General features: G+C 45.5%; 1 protein-coding gene across 2 annotated transcripts; it reads left to right on the top strand.

Annotated features, from left to right (window-relative positions):
• The first annotated feature begins 3548 nt into the window (after positions 1–3548).
• Positions 3549–17037, top strand: abcd1 (ATP-binding cassette, sub-family D (ALD), member 1). Of its 2 annotated transcripts, none has more exons than XM_059017200.1 (10): positions 3549–5894; positions 8031–8211; positions 9197–9339; positions 10464–10632; positions 10941–11035; positions 13140–13285; positions 13879–14024; positions 14914–14998; positions 15964–16089; positions 16699–17037. In XM_059017200.1, exons 1-10 carry the CDS (start codon positions 4962–4964, stop codon positions 16955–16957), a joined length of 2283 nt encoding a protein of 760 aa, XP_058873183.1. In that variant the 5' UTR covers positions 3549–4961; the 3' UTR covers positions 16958–17037. The 2 variants fall into 2 exon arrangements, with proteins under 2 accessions (XP_058873183.1, XP_058873184.1); XM_059017201.1 differs by having other exon boundaries at positions 15950–16089; positions 16699–16931.
• Positions 17038–18728: the final 1691 nt, after the last annotated feature.

Genomic DNA, 18728 nt, shown 5'->3' with positions numbered 1-18728 from the left:
GTATGTAAAATAATGTGATATCTTGTAACAATTGTAAGTCGCCCTGGATAAGGGCGTCTGCTAAGAAATAAATAATAAATAATAACAAAGGGGGTGCTGACCGTGTAGCCCCCCCACCTGCCAAACCAGACTGAGCGCTCATATGCTGAAATGAACATGAGTTTCTTATAGAAAAATGTACTGACATAATACCTTAAATGTTTATTAGGGTATTAAATAAATGCGCGTTTAAATAATACGTGTTTCCCTTGGCTTTTGGTGATTAAATATTATTATTATTATTATTATTATTATTATTATTATTATTATTATTATTATGAATGGATGTTTCTAATGTATATAAATTGTTATGGCTTTTGTATTAAAATGGCTTTGTTTTTTTAAAGCTGTTTCTAATGTATCGTTTGTCTCAATGTAATGTGATTTTTTTTAAATAATAATAATTATAATAATAATAATGTAAAGTTATGTAGAGCGCGCTGAGATGTTTGGCAGAAAAGGCGCGACTGTGTTTCCTATATCTAGTACTGCTATTACAAATAAAATATTTTGGTCGGAAATTTAACTTGAATGTAATAAACTTCAACATGAACCTGCTGACTTCGTATTTTGTTTTTAATATACGGTCTGATACTGTCTCTGCCGTACCTTTGTTTTCCCGCCATTTCCTAAATAAACGTGTTTTTGTTTGTTTGTTTTTTTTAAATGTGACAGGCGTGGGTCAAACAAATATAATGTTATGGAGAATTTATTGTGATTTTTTTTATATATAAATGTGGCCCAATTCTCCCAATACCTTTCAACGTTTAGGTTTTATTTTAAACCATTAAAGACAATGTCAAACTAAAACACTTGTTCTGTGTAACGTGCACGAAACCTCAGGGAATGAGCCGTGCTGTTTGATCGCCATCTTGTGAAGATTTTGAGAAACTGCAGTTCAGTTGCATAAAGATGGACATTTGTCTTGGTGTGATGCATTTAAAATTAACACACTAGACTTCATTGAGGGGAGCTCTGAACCCCAGGACTGGGTGCAGCAGCAGCAGGGCTAGTGTGAGTTTGTAACCCTGCTCAAACTACTGGCTCCTGATCATTTCAATATTAATAATAATAATAATAATAATAATAATAATAATAATAATAGACTTCATTGAGGGGAGCTCTGAACCCCAGGACTGGGTGCAGCAGCAGCAGGGCTAGTGTGAGTTTCTAATCCTGCTCAAACTACTGGCTCCTGATCATTTCAATATTAATAATAATAATAATAATAATAATAATAATAATACTAGACTCCATTGAGGGGAGCTCTGAACCCCAGGACTGGGTGCAGCAGCAGCAGCAGGGCTAGTGTGAGTTTCTAACCCTGCTCAAACTCCTGGCTCCTGATCATTTCAATAATAATAATAATAATAATAATAATAATAATAATACTAGACTCCATTGAGGGGAGCTCTGAACCCCAGGACTGGGTGCAGCAGCAGCAGCAGCAGCAGGGCTAGTGTGAGTTTGTAACCCTGCTCAAACTCCTGGCTCCTGATCATTTCAATATTAATAATACTAGATTTCATTGAGGGGAGCTCTGAACCCCAGGACTGGGTGCAGCAGCAGCAGCAGCAGCAGGGCTAGTGTGAGTTTGTAACCCTGCTCAAACTCCTGGCTCCTGATCATTTCAATATTAATAATAATAGACTCCATTGAGGGGAGCTCTGAACCCCAGGACTGGGTGCAGCAGCAGCAGCAGCATCAGCAGGGCTAGTGTGAGTTTCTAACCCTGCTCAAACTACTGGCTCCTGATCATTTCAATATTAATAATAATAGACTCCATTGAGGGGAGCTCTGAACCCCAGGACTGGGTGCAGCAGCAGCAGCAGCAAGGCTAGTGTGAGTTTGTAACCCTGCTCAAACTCCTGGCTCCTGATCATTTCAGTATTAATAATAATAATACTAGACTCCATTGAGGGGAGCTCTGAACCCCAGGACTGGGTGCAGCAGCAGCAGCAGCAGGGCTAGTGTGAGTTTCTAACCCTGCTCAAACTCCTGGCTCCTGATCATTTCAGTATTAATAATACTAGACTCCATTGAGGGGAGCTCTGAACCCCAGGACTGGGTGCAGCAGCAGGGCTAGTGTGAGTTTCTAACCCTGCTCAAACTACTGGCTCCTGATCATTTCAATATTAATAATACTAGACTCCATTGAGGGGAGCTCTGAACCCCAGGACTGGGTGCAGCAGCAGCAGGGCTAGTGTGAGTTTCTAACCCTGTTCAAACTCCTGGCTCCTGATCATTTCAATATTAATAATAATAATAATAATAGACTTCATTGAGGGGAGCTCTGAACCCCAGGACTGGGTGCAGCAGCAGCAGCAGCAGCAGGGCTAGTGTGAGTTTGTAACCCTGCTCAAACTCCTGGCTCCTGATCATTTCAATGTTATTAATAATAATAATAATAATAATAATAATAATAATAATAATACTAGACTTCATTGAGGGGAGCTCTGAACCCCAGGACTGGGTGCAGCAGCAGCAGCAGCAGCAGCAGGGCTAGTGTGAGTTTCTAACCCTGCTCAAACTCCTGGCTCCTGATCATTTCAATAATAATAATAATAATAATAATAATAATAATAATAATAATAATAATAATAATAGACTTCATTCAAGGGAGTTCTGAACCCCAGGACTCTAAGGTACAGCTACACAAGCATAGTCCTTTATAACATGAAATACCTGATATTTAAGCCAGGTGGTTGTGTCCAGGGTACAGCTACACAAGCATAACATGAACTGTTTGTATATATATATATATATATATATATATATATATATATATATATATATATATATATATATATATATAGACACACACACACACACACACACACACCCTTAGCCTTTTATAACAGCAACAGTAACTTAATAATCATTTTTGTGAAGAAAAACACAAGATATTAATACTGGCATCAAACAATTGTTCTGTAGGATTCCTTAGTTTTTTCAGCACGCACTCTCAAGTTTCAAGACCACATGACATTGTTTTAGTGCGCTAGTGAAATTTATAATATAGGTCATATACAATGCTAGTGAAAACTAAGAATGTAGCTGATCCCTACTATATAGCTAAATAGCATTGTAAAAGCAAAATGCAATGCAAACGAACACTATAGCGTATCACAGTAGATTTGTTAAGAGTCGCTATTGATGACAAATCTAGTATTAATGAGTAAGTAAATATTTTTTTCTAACCACGTCTAAAAGAGTGACGTCAGTGGAGCCCACTCAGTACTGAATACATTGCGGCGATGCTGGATATACCGGTATTTTTCAATAACAACACAACGAAAATGTAAAGTGACTGGCTGTTATTTATGCGAATGAATGCTTGATTATGTCAAAAAAACATTTTGCTAGGGCGAGCGTGAATACCTTAAAAGCATGCTCTACGGGCTCCAGAAATGGCGTCACTGTTTACTAACTCCGCCCCCTGTGACATCATTGTCCTACCAACAGCTATGACGTAAAAGGCTAGACTAGCCTTCTCAAATTTCAAGCAGGACCATAGATATCGCAGTAGCTTGCTGCACACAGCCGGGGATTGCGGGCTAGCTGGAGGACTTCCTACCTTTTTTTTTAAGTTAAAAAAAGAAAGTGTCAGCGGTGAAAAATATAAAAGAAAGCGATAGAGGAAGAGAGGAGAGGAGAGAGACAAACGATCCGGGCAATCGCACCGTATAAAAACCGCATTGCATTTAAAGACGGCGCATGAAGAGGTTCAAAATAAAGTCAAACTTTTGAGATGTGAAGCCAAACTTTCGACTTGCAATAGTTGAAGACGGGACCTGCATGCAATAACATTATAATGTAGGTCAGTTCCGTGTCCTGTGCTAGTAATTTGGCTAACAACGTGCAGTAAATAAGTTTCGATTGCAATATTATGTTTGTTCAATCCGTAATATTGTAACGATTATAACTTGATCGTTTTGTAATTCGGCAATAATAATAATAATAATAATAATAATAATAATTGTTGTTGATATTAATAGTGATTACAACTTTGCTTTAACCCGCAACACATCACTTATTTTATATTTTCTGGTGGTTAAGTTCTCAAATATTTCAGTTCGTTATAGGCTGGGTCAAGGATTCAGTTCTTTCTGAGTCTGTTTTTATACAAAATACGGTTTTGTTTTGACAACGGTTGCGTGCAGTAATGTTCCGTATAAATAACTAGTGCGTCATGCAATTATAACGACGTAACTCGTAACATTTTCAATAATTATTTAGTCAAAATCTGAATTTAAGGTTATTTTAGGTAATTTTACCAAAATTATATATATATGTGTGTGTGTGTATTTTTTCCCCAATCAATACAAAGTTTTTTTTTGCTGCTAGATAGATTTAAAAAAAAAAAAAAAAGTTAAAACTTAATAGTTAAAACGCCTGGCTGATATAATTTAGCACTCTTTTTATAATAATTTGAATTGTTTACTACCATTAACTTTCTAGCAAGTGCGAGACTCGTCTAGGACTGTAACAGTGCCTATTAATATGAATGTAATTTTAAAATACCAGTCGCATAAATAATTATATTTGGCTTAATCTTCAGAGAGGTATAGCGACAGGTGTTGCACCCATTAATATTATAACTAATATACGATAATAATAATATGCATTTATTAGCGTGGCGCTTTTTTGTAATGTAACATTTCGCATAATCTTCCAGAGAGATTGCAGCGAGAGTTGCTGCCTGGCACCGCCGTTCATTTGGATAATAAAATATATAAATATTATATATTCAACCTTATATTGATATAATGGTATATTTGAATAGTTTTCTTTTCTTCTAAAACCCGTCTTCAAAACAAACCAGTTAATACAACTGTGTTTTATTTTAGAATAAACAGAGATAAACAAAACCAAAATATAATATATTAATCCTCCTCTGCTGTTCTCTCGACGGCCACAAGATGTCGCTGTTCCTAAACCCAGCGTTCCCAGCGTTCCCCGCGCACCTCAACAAAAACGCCGCTTTCAAAAGGGCCGCCGTTTTGCTTGTGGCTGCTTACGGTGTCAAAAAACTGTACCCCTTCCTTTACCACCGACTGCGTAAGAAGACCGACCCGAGCCGGACAAACCCCTTAACAGAGCCCAATGGGGCCCTCGGAGGCCCTGGGGGGCCCAAACAGCGCTCCCCGGGGGTGAACCAGGACTTCTTGCAGCGGCTCTGGCATCTCTTAAAGATCTTGTTCCCCAGGTTCCTCTGCAAAGAATTCGGGCTTCTGGGCTTGCATTCGCTCGCCTTGGTCTCCCGGACCTTCCTCTCTGTCTACGTGGCTCAGCTGGACGGCAAGATCGTAAAAACCATCGTCAAGAAAGACCCGTTGGCTTTCGTGCTCCAGCTCTCCAAGTGGCTCCTGATTGCCGTCCCAGCGACTTTTGTGAATAGCGCCATCCGCTATCTGGAAGGGCAGCTGGCTCTGTCCTTCCGGACCAGGCTGGTCAGACACGCCTACCAGTTCTACTTCAGCGATCAGACTTACTACCGGGTCAGCAACATGGACGGACGGCTGGCCAATCCGGACCAGTCCTTGACCGAAGATATCGCCATGTTCGCCGCCTCCGTGGCACACCTCTACTCCAATCTGACCAAGCCCATTTTGGACGTGGTGGTGACCTGTTACACCCTGATCAACGCCGCCCGGTCCAGAGGGGCCGACACCACGTGGCCCTCGGCCATCGCCGGTCTCGTGGTCTTCCTCACAGCGAAGGTGCTGCGCGCTTTCTCGCCCAAGTTCGGGAAGATGGTGGCTGAAGAGGCGAGGAGGAAAGGGGACCTGCGTTACATGCACTCCCGCATCATCGCCAACTCGGAGGAGATCGCCTTCTACGGGGGGCATCAGGCAAGTTGAACAGACTAGCGGGGGTCCCACCCCCCCCCCATAGAATTAACTGATTCTGCTTCGTAAGGTCGATCGAAACCTGCTGAATAATGTTACGTTAACATGTTGAAATACACACCAGCGCTTTGTAGTTTTCCACACACTTAACTAAAAAGTGACATGTTTTTTCGAAATCCAACATGAAATACTATGGCTTTCGGATATCATTTTGTAGTTTCTTAGGATTACACAAGGTTAAATAAAAAGATCTAAATTCTGCTCGTATAGGTTTTTGTTTCTTTTTTTTAATTATGTCTCAATCCTAAAATTTAGTCTTATTAAACTCCTAGTAAAACCAGGAGCGGATCAAACTGCTGTGCAATAGGAGTCGCATTTTCATCCCAGGTTAAACTCATTAAAAGCCTCGAATGAGAGACATGGGAAGCCTGCACTGGGCAGCCCCATTGCAGTGTATATAAAAGACACAGGGCAAATTCTTTTTATTTTTTTCTCAAAGGGCAATCTCTCGCTGGCAGCTGGTCATCAGCACATGCTGTACCGAGGCGATACCCTTGGACTTTTGAAAAGCAATCAAATGTCATTTCACTGTAGGGGAGAGATAAGATAAGATAATATCAACCAGGGTCACCCATTCATTGCTGGAGGTTGCATTGAACTGTTTCAGTGACTTGGCAAGAATTTGAAACACGAGACAGGTTGACAGACAGCAGCAGGGCTGGTGTGAGTTTGTAACCCTGCTCAAACTCCTGGCTCCTGATCACTGCAATATTAATAATACTAGATTTCATTGAGGGGAGCTCTGAACCCCAGGACTGGGTGCAGCAGCAGCAGCAGCAGCAGCAGGGCTAGTGTGAGTTTGTAACCCTGCTCAAACTCCTGGCTCCTGATCATTTCAATGTTAATAATACTAGACTTCATTGAGGGGAGCTCTGAACCCCAGGACTGGGTGCAGCAGCAGCAGCAGCAGCAGGGCTAGTGTGAGTTTGTAACCCTGCTCAAACTCCTGGCTCCTGATCATTTCAATGTTAATAATGCTAATAGACTTGCACAGCATTTTTTAGCTGTCCAGAAGAAGCTGCTTCACGCTGTCAGTCTCGTAAACAAGCAGTCTTTTCATTAATTGTAACTGTTGTGCTGGGGAAAAAAAACTAAGTTTCAATGAAGCCATTGTGAGCTGTGTCCGAAGATTTCATTCTTAATCTCCACTCCTGGAACATGTAGTCCTTGTGCACATCGTGGGAACATGCAGTACTTATTTATTTCAACATTGTAGTAAAGCACAGTGAAAGCATGGTAAAGCACAGAGAGGTGTGGTAAAGCATAGGGAAGCATTGTAAAGCACAGAGAGGTCTGGTAAAGCATAGGGAAGCATTGTAAAGCACAGAGAGGTCTGGTAAAGCATAGGGAAGCATTGTAAAGCACAGAGAGGTCTGGTAGAGCATAGGGAAGCATTGTAAAGCACAGAGAGGGATGGTAAAGCATAGGGAAGCATTGTAAAGCACAGAGAGGTCTGGTAAAGCATAGGGAAGCATTGTAAAGCACAGAGAGGTGTGGTAAAGCATAGGGAAGCATTGTAAAGCACAGAGAGGTGTGGTAAAGCATAGGGAAGCATTGTAAAGCACAGAGAGGTCTGGTAAAGCATAGGGAAGCATTGTAAAGCACAGAGAGGTCTGGTAAAGCATAGGGAAGCATTGTAAAGCACAGAGAGGTCTGGTAAAGCATAGAGAAGCATTTTTTTATTGTTTCTCTCTAACTTTCTTTCTTTCTTAATTTCTTTCTTCCCACTGGTTCAGACTCTCCTATCCGATAACCCAGTTCTGGGTGAGACGTCAAACAAACGAGCTCCTATTGGAGGTGACTCTGCAGCAGCAGCAGCAGCAGTTGTTGATGATGCATAGTTCACCCCCTAGTCTCTGGAAGTCGCTTCGGATAAATGACTCAATAATAATCTCTCTCTCCCTCCCTCTCCCTCTCTCTCTCTTTTTCTCTCTCTCTCTCCCTCCCTCCCTCTCTCTCTCTCTTGCTCCCTCTCTCTCCCCCTCTATCTCTCTCTCCCTCCCTCTCTCTCCCCCCTCTCTCTCCCTCTCCCTCCCTCTCTCTCTCTCTCTCTCTCTCCCTCTCCCTCCCTCTCTCCAGGTGGAGCTGTGTCTCCTGCAGCGTTGTTACCAGGCCCTCTCCGCTCAGATTAACCTGCTCTTGGTGAAGAGGCTGTGGTACGTGATGCTGGAGCAGTTCCTCATGAAGTATGTGTGGAGCGCCTCTGGGCTAGTCATGGTGGCCGTGCCCATCATCACTGCCACCGGATACTCCAAGCACGGTGAGAGAGCACTCCGGACACGCACCTGAACCCAGGGCTGCATGCGGAGAGCCTCCAGGAAAACGATCACCCGTTCCTACAGGGACTCCCACTGAACAGCAGTGTGATCCAGTCCTGGTTTACAGTCCAAGCTGTATTAGGCCAGGATTTGGGGTCAGTCCCTGTTTACTCATTCCAATGCATTTCGCAGTGCGAAAAAATGACCCGAGTCGCCCGGGGGGGGGGGGGGTTGCAGGGGGGTTTCCTAATTATTGATGACAGAGGCATTACTACAGGGCGTTTTTTTTAAATGTATTTTTCATATAAATATTTGTATTGCCTTTTTAAATAACATGCACGCAATCTTGTAATACAAACACGTACACATGTAGAAATATTCTGAATTCATTTGCATAACATTGAGAAACCCTGTTTGTCATTCAAGTTGGTTTTTGATCAATTTAAACACTAGACAGGGATGGAAATAAGACTCCCATTCCACAGCGGTGTGATCCAGTCCAGGTTTCAATACCAGCCTGATTAGCCACAGTATGTCTAGATACAAGGGTGGTAATGAGACTCCTTCTGCAGAGCAGTTTGATCCAGTCCTGGTTTCACTAGGAGTTTAATAATAAGACACACCTGAGCTTGTTAGCTAGACACACTGGGGCTGATCAAGCTGGTAGTAAAACCTGGAATGGGTGAAACTGCTGTGCAATAGGAGTCTGATTCCCTACCGTGCATTGCAGAGCAGCGTCACCCATTCCAGGTTTTACTACCAGCTTGATCAGCCCACAGTGTGTCTAGCTAACAAGCTCAGGTGTGTCTTATTATTAAACTCCCAGTGAAACCAGGACTGGATCACACCGCTGTGGAACGGGAGTCTGATTCCCACCCTTGTATCTAGACACACTGCGGCTAATCGGGCTGGTATTGAAACCTGGACTGGATCGCACTGCTATGCGATGGGAGTCTCATTACCCATGCCTGTGTCCCTCCCTCTCAGACTCGGAGGAGACGAAGCAGGCAGCTCTGGAGATGAAGGAGGAGGAGCTGGTGAGCGAACGGACCGAGGCCTTTACCACGGCCAGGAACCTGCTGACAGCGGGCGCTGACGCCATCGAGAGGATCATGAGCTCCTACAAGGAGGTGAGAGAATTTACAGAGATGCTCATTCACTGCAGTGAGGGGAACCAGCGCTTAGAATCGCTGGGTAATTGAACCTACAGTAACCCTATAAGGACTTGGGCAGGTCCTGCTCGCAAATTAAGGATCTACACTACGGTTCATAGGTTTTTATTGTCTCAATCCTAAAATTGTAGGTCATGCAAAAATGTTGGCCGCAGCTGTACTGAGAGTCTACCTAAGACTACAGATTGTCCTAATCTACTGTGTGTCTGTCTGTCTGTCTGTGTCTGTGTGTGTGTCTGTCTGTCTGTCTGTCTGCATGTGTCTCTGTGTGTGTGTCTGTCTGTCTCTGTATCTGTCTGTGTGTGTGTCTGTCTGCATGTGTGTCTGTGTGTCTGCATGTGTGTGTATCTGTCTGCATGTGTGTCTGCATGTGTGTGTGTCTGTCTGTCTCTGTACCTGTGTGTGTGTGTCTGTCTGTCTGTCTCTGTACCTGTCTGTGTCTGTGTGTGTGTCTGTCTGTCTCTGTATCTGTGTGTGTGTCTGTGTGTGTGTCTGTCTGTCTCTGTATCTGTGTGTATGTCTGTGTGTGTGTCTGTCTGTCTCTGTACCTGTGTGTGTCTGTCTGTCTCTGTCTGTGTGTGTGTGTGTGTGTCTGTGTGTGTCTGTCTGTCTCTGTACATGTGTGTATGTCTGTGTGTGTGTCTGTCTGTCTATGTACCTGTGTGTGTATGTCTGTGTGTGTGTCTGTCTGTCTCTGTATGTGTGTGTGTGTCTGTCTGTCTCTGTATCTGTGTGTGTGTCTGTGTGTGTGTCTGTCTGTCTCTGTATGTGTGTGTGTGTCTGTCTGTCTCTGTACCTGTCTGTCTGTGTGTGTGTGTGTGTGTGTGTCTGTCTCTGTACGTGTGTGTGTTTGTCTGTGTGTGTGTCTGTCTGTCTCTGTCTGTGTGTGTGTGTGTCTGTCTCTGTACCTGTCTGTCTGTGTGTGTGTGTGTGTGTGTCTGTGTGTGTGTCTGTCTGTCTCTGTATGTGTGTGTGTGTCTGTCTGTCTCTGTACCTGTCTGTCTGTGTGTGTGTCTGCATGTGTGTGTGTGTGTCTGTCTCTGTACGTGTGTGTGTTTGTGTGTCTCCGCCTGTCTCCCCAGGCGACGGAGCTGGCTGGATACACGGCCCGGGTTCACGAGATGTTCCTCGTGTTTGAGGAGGTGCGGGGGGGGGTGTTCAGACGGTCGGCCATCCTGGAGCTCAAAGAGGGGGGGCAGGACGGGGTGGTGAAGCAGGGATCGAGGATCGAGGGGCCCCTTGAAATCAAAGGTAACCGCCAAGCTGCACTGAGACAGCGGCCCTCTTCTACACTTTATTAACATTATTAAGTGCTGAGGCACGCTCGTGAAGCATTGTAAAGCACAGAGAGGTCTGGTAAAGCACAGGGAAGCATTGTAAAGCACAGAGAGGTCTGGTAAAGCATAGGGAAGCATTGTAAAGCACAGAGAGGTCTGGTAAAGCATAGGGAAGCATTGTAAAGCACAGAGAGGTCTGGTAAAGCATAGGGAAGCATTGTAAAGCTTTAAAAGCTCAGGCAAGCTCTCATGTTCTGTCCTGTGTTTGTGTCGACTCTCCAGGGCAGGTCATTGATGTGGAGCAGGGGATCATCTGTGAGAACATTCCAGTCATCACCCCCACCGGAGATGTGGTGGTCGCCAGCCTCAATATCAAGGTTTGAGACTCAAGTCTAATGAAGCCCAGTGAAAGCATGGTAAAGCACAGAGAGGTCTGGTAAAGCATAGGGAGGCATTGTAAAGCACAGAGAGGTCTGGTAAAGCATAGGGAAGCATTGTAAAGCACAGAGAGGTCTGGTAAAGCACAGGGAGGCATTGTAAAGCACAGAGAGGTCTGGTAAAGCATAGGGAAGCATTGTAAAGCACAGAGAGGTCTGGTAAATCACAGATATTTATTTTACAGCTCAGCTTAAAAGCAGTCCATGAATTCAGGGGAAGGCATGACTAAGTGAGATGTTTGTCTGCTTGAATTAGCTTCTTGTCGTTTTTCTTTTTCTCCTCTGCATTCTGATGGCTCAGTGCCCTGTGCATGGCCGTGGCTGAGCTGGCATGTGACCTCACGCACACACAAAAGCTTTCCCTGGTTCCCACAGTCACAAACAAAAAAGAACAATGTGGGGGAGGTCTGTACTGAGAGCTGGCAGGGCTGCACTGGCACGGCCATTTATAAAGCCAGCCCTTATCCCATTTCAATATTGAACATTTTCAATTTTCTACTCCCGTTCCACAGCAGTGTGATCCATTCCTGGTTTCACTAGGAGTTTAATAATAAGACACACCTGAGCTTGTTCCCTAGACACACTGGGGGCTGATCAAGTCGGTAAGGGTGACTTGATCAGCTTAAACCTTTCATGAAATTTTTTTTTTTTTTAATAAAAAGTCGAATAAAAAGTAGTTTTGGACACTTACTGTAATCAGCATATTCTGAATTGAAAATGTTTCCATTTCTTTTCCATTGCTAGTCTTCCACATTTACTATGAGAGACTTTTATACAAGTACAGCATAGTGCAATGAAGCACAGAGAGGTGTGGTAAAGCATAGGGAAGCATTGTAAAGCACAGAGAGGTCTGGTAAAGCATAGGGAAGCATTGTAAAGCACAGAGAGGTCTGGTAAAGCATAGGGAAGCATTGTAAAGCACAGAGAGGTCTGGTAAAGCATAGGGAAGCATTGTAAAGCACAGAGAGGTCTGGTAAAGCATAGGGAAGCATTGTAAAGCACAGAGAGGTCTGGTAAAGCATAGGCAAGCATTGTAAAGCACAGAGAGGTCTGGTAAAGCATAGGGAAGCATTGTAAAGCACAGAGAGGTCTGGTAAAGCATAGGGAAGCATTGTAAAGCACAGAGAGGTCTGGTAAAGCATAGGGAAGCATTGTAAAGCACAGAGAGGTGTGGTAAAGCATAGGGAAGCATTGTAAAGCACAGAGAGGTCTGGTAAAGCATAGGGAAGCATTGTAAAGCACAGAGAGGTCTGGTAAAGCATAGGGAAGCATTGTAAAGCACAGAGAGGTCTGGTAAAGCATAGGGAAGCATTGTAAAGCACAGAGAGGTCTGGTAAAGCATAGGGAAGCATTGTAAAGCACAGAGAGGTCTGGTAAAGCATAGGGAAGCATTGTAAAGCACAGAGAGCTGTGGTAAAGCACAGTGAAAGCATTGTATAGAATTGTGAGGTGTAGCGATGTCTGTGTGTCATCCTGCCTGTTTCGGTTGACAGGTTGAGGGGGCGGGTCCGGGTTTGACTCTGTTCTGGTCGGTGGAGGAGGGGGCGGGTCCGGGTTTGACTCTGTTCTAGTCGGTGGAGGAGGGGGCGGGTCCGGGTTTGACTCTGTTCTGGTCGGTGGAGGAGGGGGTGGGTCCGGGTTTGACTCTGTTCTGGTTGGTGGAGGAGGGGGTGGGTCCGGGTTTGACTCTGTTCTGGTTGGTGGAGGAGGGAGCGGGTCCGGGTTTGACTCTGTTCTGGTCGGTGGAGGAGGGGGCGGGTCCGGGTTTGACTCTGTTCTGGTTGGTGGAGGAGGGGGCGGGTCCGGGTTTGACTCTGTTCTGGTCGGTGGAGGAGGGGGCGGGTCCGGGTTTGACTCTGTTCTAGTCGGTGGAGGAGGGAGCGGGTCCGGGTTTGACTCTGTTCTGGTTGGTGGAGGAGGGGGCGGGTCCGGGTTTGACTCTGTTCTGGTTGGTGGAGGAGGGGGCGGGTCCGGGTTTGACTCTGTTCTGGTTGGTGGAGGAGGGAGCGGGTCTGGGTTTGACTCTGTTCTGGTTGGTCCCCAGGTGGAGGAGGGGATGCACTTGCTCATCACCGGTCCGAACGGCTGTGGGAAGAGCTCTCTGTTTCGGATCCTGAGTGGACTGTGGCCAGTTTACAGTGGGGTGCTCCGAAAACCCACCCCTGAACACATGTTCTACATCCCCCAGAGGTAACCCCCCCCGCACAGCCAGGATAACTGAGGTTACACAAGACTATATAGAAAGTGTGTGTCTCTGTGTGTGTGTTAGTGTAGTGCTAGTATTTATATTGTGTCTGTGTGTCTCTGTGTGTGTGTTAGTGTAGTGCTAGTATTTATATTGTTATTATTATTATTATTATTATTATTATTATTATTATTATTATTTATTTATTAGCAGACGCCCTTATCCAGGGTGACTTACAATTGTTACAAGATATCACATTATTTTCACATACAATTACCCATTTTATACAGTTGGGTTTTTACTGGAGCAATCTAGGTAAAGTACCTTGCTCAAGCAGTGTCCCCCACCTGGGATTGAACCCATGACCCTCCGGTCAAGAGCCCAGAGCCCTAACCACTACTCCACACTGCTGCCCTGTGTGTGTTTTTTTTTCTAAATACACAGATACTAACGCACGCACGCACACACACATGCACACCCTGAGGTGTATTGATGCAGGTTGTTATATAAGGGATATAAATGACCCATCTTGAGGGGTTGTGATCAGTGCTGTATCTGTGACATGTGAGTTGTGAATTTCGTGTTTCTTTGTCTCCAGACCGTACATGTCAGTCGGTTCTCTGCGTGATCAGGTGATCTATCCAGACTCTCCAAGGGACATGAACCAGAAAGGACTCACAGACTCCGATCTGGAAGGGATTCTGAACATCGTCAACCTGCGATACATCCTGCAGAGGGAGGGAGGTGAGGCTGGGAGGGAGGGCAGTATCCATTCCTCTGTACTAAATAAAATCAAATCCTGGCTCAGCCACTGACTCACTGTGTGTGTGTGTGAGACCCTGAGCAAGTCACTGAACCTCCTTGTGCTCCGTCCTTCGGATGAGACGTAAAACAAAGAAGCTCCTATTGGAAGTGACTCTGCAGCAGCAGCAGCAGCAGCAGCAGTTGTTGATGATGCACAGTTCACCCCCCCCCCCTAGTCTCTAAGTCGCTTTGGATAAAAGCGACTGCTAAATGACTCATTAAGAAGTCTGTTTTCACTTGGCCCTTTCCTGCATGCAAAAATAAAACTATCTTCTAGTCTTTATATATAAACAGCTGCATCCCCCTATAGAATGAACTCATTTTGCTTCATAGTCGAGTGAAACCTGCTGAATAATGTGATGTTAACATATTGAATTGCACACCGCTGCTTTCCCATATATTTCACCAAAAATTGAAAAATGTGATATGAAATACTACTGTACGGGTAGACTTTTGCAATTATTATTATTATTTATTTCTTAGCAGACGTCCTCATCCAGGGCGACTTACAATTGTTACAAGATATCACGTTATTTTTTACATACAATTCCCCATTTATACAGTTGGGTTTTTACTGGAGCAATCTAGGTAAAGTACCTTGCTCAAGGGTACAGCAGCAGTATCCCCCACCTGGGATTGAACCCACGACCCTCCGGTCAAGAGTCCAGAGCCCTCACCACTACTCCACACTGCTGCCCTATCATGAATTTGTAGTTTCTCTCAGCCAAACACTTGATATCCTCGGCTATTTTCAATATTTCAGTCCAGCGTAGATCGCCCCCTGGTGGCTGCATTGCTCATTTTATTCTTTTTTGTAAACGCGTTGCAGGCTGGGACTCGGAGAGCGACTGGAAGGACGTTCTGTCGGGGGGAGAGAAGCAGCGCATGGGAATGGCGCGCATGTTCTATCACAAGTAAGCAGACGTGGGTTCGAACCCTTTCTGCGCTTCTCGCGGGTTTTCTAGCCCTACTCGTCGTCAGTTTGGCTGCCTTGGGGCTCTTTTCCCAGGATTGTACTCTATGTTGATCACAGATGACCCTGATTTCCATTACAATGCTTCCCTATGCTTTACCAGACCTCTCTGTGCTTTACAATGCTTCCCTATGCTTTACCAGACCTCTCTGTGCTTTACAATGCTTCCCTATGCTTTACCAGACCTCTCTGTGCTTTACAATGCTTCCCTATGCTTTACCAGACCTCTCTGTGCTTTACAATGCTTCCCTATGCTTTACCAGACCTCTCTGTGCTTTACAATGCTTCCCTATGCTTTACCAGACCTCTCTGTGCTTTACAATGCTTCCCTATGCTTTACCACACCTCTCTGTGCTTTACAATGCTTCCCTATGCTTTACCACACCTCTCTGTGCTTTACAATGCTTCCCTATGCTTTACCACACCTCTCTGTGCTTTACAATGCTTCCCTATGCTTTACCACACCTCTCTGTGCTTTACAATGCTTCCCTATGCTTTACCAGACCTCTCTGTGCTTTACAATGCTTCCCTATGCTTTACCAGACCTCTCTGTGTGCTTTACAATGCTTCCCTATGCTTTACCAGACCTCTCTGTGCTTTACAATGCTTCCCTATGCTTTACCAGACCTCTCTGTGCTTTACAATGCTTCCCTATGCTTTACCAGACTTCTCTGTGCTTTACAATGCTTCCCTATGCTTTACCAGACCTCTTTGTGCTTTACAATGCTTCCCTATGCTTTACCACACCTCTCTGTGCTTTACAATGCTTCCCTATGCTTCAGCATGCTTTCACTGTGCTGTGTTACACTGTGCTGTGCTTTTACTATGGGGAAACGTTTGTAAAGGTCAGTTTACCCTGGCGAGGGTCTGTAACCCCGATTAATAATAACAGGGTTTGTGTTACAGGCCTCAGTACGCCCTGCTGGACGAGTGCACTAGCGCGGTCAGCATTGACATCGAGGGGAAGATATTCCAGGCAGCAAAGGATGCTGGGATATCACTGCTGTCCATCACGCACCGGCCGTCACTGTGGTGAGTGTAGCGCTCGCGTCGCATCGCGACAGGACGGAACATTTAGACTTCATACCCGCTGTAAGACACAGAGTGTCTAGCTAACAAGCTCAGGTGCGTCTTATTATTAAACTCCTAGTGAAACCAGGACTGGATCACACCGCTGTGCAGCGGGAGTCTGATTCCCAGCCTTGTGTTCGTTTTTCGTAGAGTAAATAGTTAGCCTATATAAAACATGTTACTTAATTCGGCTTGGAAATATTATTATTATTATTATCATTATTATTTATTTATTAGCAGACGCCCTTATCCAGGGCGACTTACAATTGTTACAAGAGATCACATTATTTTTACATACAATTACCCATTTATACAGTTGGGTTTTTACTGGAGCAATCTAGGTAAAGTACCTTGCTCAAGGGTACAGCAGCAGTGTCCCCCCCACCTGGGATTGAACCCACGACCCTCCGGTCAAGAGTCCAGAGCCCTAACCACTACTCCACACTGCTGCCCTTTGATCCATTCAAAGTACTTCATATAAATCACAGTGATGAACACAGTAACCCAGCTGGGTGCAGAACGGTGCAGCACACAGGATGCAGTTTTGATTGCGTGTTTTCCCCTCTGCAGGAAGTACCACTCCCACCTGCTGCAGTTCGACGGGGAGGGGGGCTGGAAGTTCGAGAAGCTGGACACGGCCACCAGGCTGTCCCTGACCGAGGAGAAGCAGAGACTGGAGTCACAGCTCTGCGGCATCCCCAAGATACAGCAACGCCTCTCCGAGCTCTGCAAGATACTGGGGGAGGACAGGAGCCTGCCCATCACAGAGGAGGAGGAGGAGGAGGAGGAGGAGGAGGAGGAGAGTGAGGGAGACAAGCTAGTGGAGTGAGGAGGGGAGGGGAGGAGAGCCAGGGAGGAGAGTGAGGGAGACAAGCTAGTGGAGTGAGGAGGGGAGGAGAGTGAGGGAGACAAGCTAGTGGAGTGAGGAGGGGAGGGGAGGAGAGCCAGGGAGGAGAGTGAGGGAGACAAGCTAGTGGAGTGAGGAGGGGAGGGGAGGAGAGGGACGGAAGCTAGGGGAGGGAGGGAGGGAAGCTAGTGAGGGGAGAGGGAAGCTGGGGGAGGGAGGGAGGGAGGAGAGGAGAGGAGAGGGGAGAGGGAAGCTAGTGGAGGGAGGGAGGAAGGGAAGATAATGAGGAGAGGAGAGCCAGGGAGGGGAGAGGGAGGAGAGGAGAGGAGAGGAGGGGAAGGGAGGGAGGGAGGGAAGCTAGTGAGGAGAGGAGTGAGGGGAGAGGGAAGCTGGGGGAGGGAGGGAGGAGAGGAGAGGAGGGGGAGGGGGAGGGGGGGGAAGCTAGTGAGGAGAGGAGAGGGAGGGAAGCTAGTGAGGAGAGGAGTGAGGGGAGAGGGAAGCTGGGGGAGGGAGGGAGGGAGGGGGAGGGGGGAAGCTAGTGAGGAGAGGAGAGGAGAGGGGAGAGGGAAGCTAGTGGAGGGAGGGAAGATAATGAGGAGAGAAGAGCCAGGGAGGAGAGAGGGAGAGGGAGGGCGGGAGGGAAGCTAGTGAGGAGAGGAGAGCCAGGGAGGATAGAGGGGGAGGGAAGCTAGTGGAGTGAGGGGGGAGGGAGGGAGGAGAGGAGAGGAGAGCTAGGGAGGAGAGAGGAGAGGGGAAGCTAGAGGGGGGGAGGGGGGAGGAGAGGGAGAGAGAGGAGATCGAGGAACTCAAAGCTGGTAGATTTAGGGGAGGGAGGAGGACAGCAGCCTGACCACCACCAGAAACAAAAAGACTAAAGGTCCTTTTATATAATTGTTGTATTTTTGTTTAGGGTATGTAAGCTTTGGAAAAAAAAAAAAGCCTTCAAATACAAAAAAGCTAATTGGAGATTGTGCTAATCTGAGCCGTGATTCGATTTTCCACTTTGCAGTGGACCGTGTAGTTCACATGTACGGGACACCTCTCTGCCCCAGCCCCTAACACCCCAACTGCACACCAAAATACCACTTGCATTGAGTTTCCCCTTCATCCTCTTGCTTTACTGATGTGAGCGATTGCAGTGAATCTTAGCAAAGTAATACCATAGAGGATCTTTTCAGTTTGCCTTTTGCCCTAATCGCGATTTCTTCCAATCTTTCTTCTAACTTAAAAATAAATAAATTTAAAACCACTTACTGTATCAGTGGCTGACATTGTTCAATCCTTAATGTTACTTTTTATTGGATGTGATTTTATAATAAATTTTTTTTTTTTTTTGTTCTCAACTAATGTATTGAATCCTTCAGAGAGAATAACTAACAGGTAAAATATTGAAAAGTCGGAAAGCCCAAATGGACAAAAGACAAAAGCCGAGGGAACACGAAGCCCCTTTTTCAGGATCAGAGGCGCCTTGAAAGCTGGTTTCCAGGAGTTTGGGTTTGCTGTATCAAACCCCCAAGTCTCCCTGCCTGGTGTTTGTCGTGCAGCGTCCTGAACCCCAGTCTCTTGAACCCCAGTTCCAAGCCCCACAGCAGCTCTGGGTTCCCTCGGCTTCAGACTGTTTTGTTTTTTAATAAACATCTAAACTTTTATTATTATTACTTTATTATAACAAAAAATATAAACCACTTATTTCACTTACTGAGCAAAAAGCAGAATGGAATTGAAATACAGACCACAAGGCAGCTGGATTTAT

This window comes from Acipenser ruthenus, chromosome 55, assembly GCF_902713425.1.
Source record: "Acipenser ruthenus chromosome 55, fAciRut3.2 maternal haplotype, whole genome shotgun sequence".
In the NCBI taxonomy this organism is placed as follows: domain Eukaryota; kingdom Metazoa; phylum Chordata; class Actinopteri; order Acipenseriformes; family Acipenseridae; genus Acipenser; species Acipenser ruthenus.
Note: the sequence above shows the minus strand (reverse complement) of the source record. Positions and strands in the feature narration are given on the sequence as shown.

Bases quoted from the DNA above. Each gene is read 5' to 3' on its own strand.
- abcd1 (XM_059017200.1), top strand. From the start codon at position 4,962: ATGTCGCTGTTCCTAAACCCAGCGTTCCCAGCGTTCCCCGCGCACCTC. The intron at 11,036-13,139 runs GTTTGAGACTCA...GTTGGTCCCCAG, and splicing joins TCGCCAGCCTCAATATCAAG to GTGGAGGAGGGGATGCACTT. The intron at 14,025-14,913 runs GTGAGGCTGGGA...AACGCGTTGCAG, and splicing joins CATCCTGCAGAGGGAGGGAG to GCTGGGACTCGGAGAGCGAC.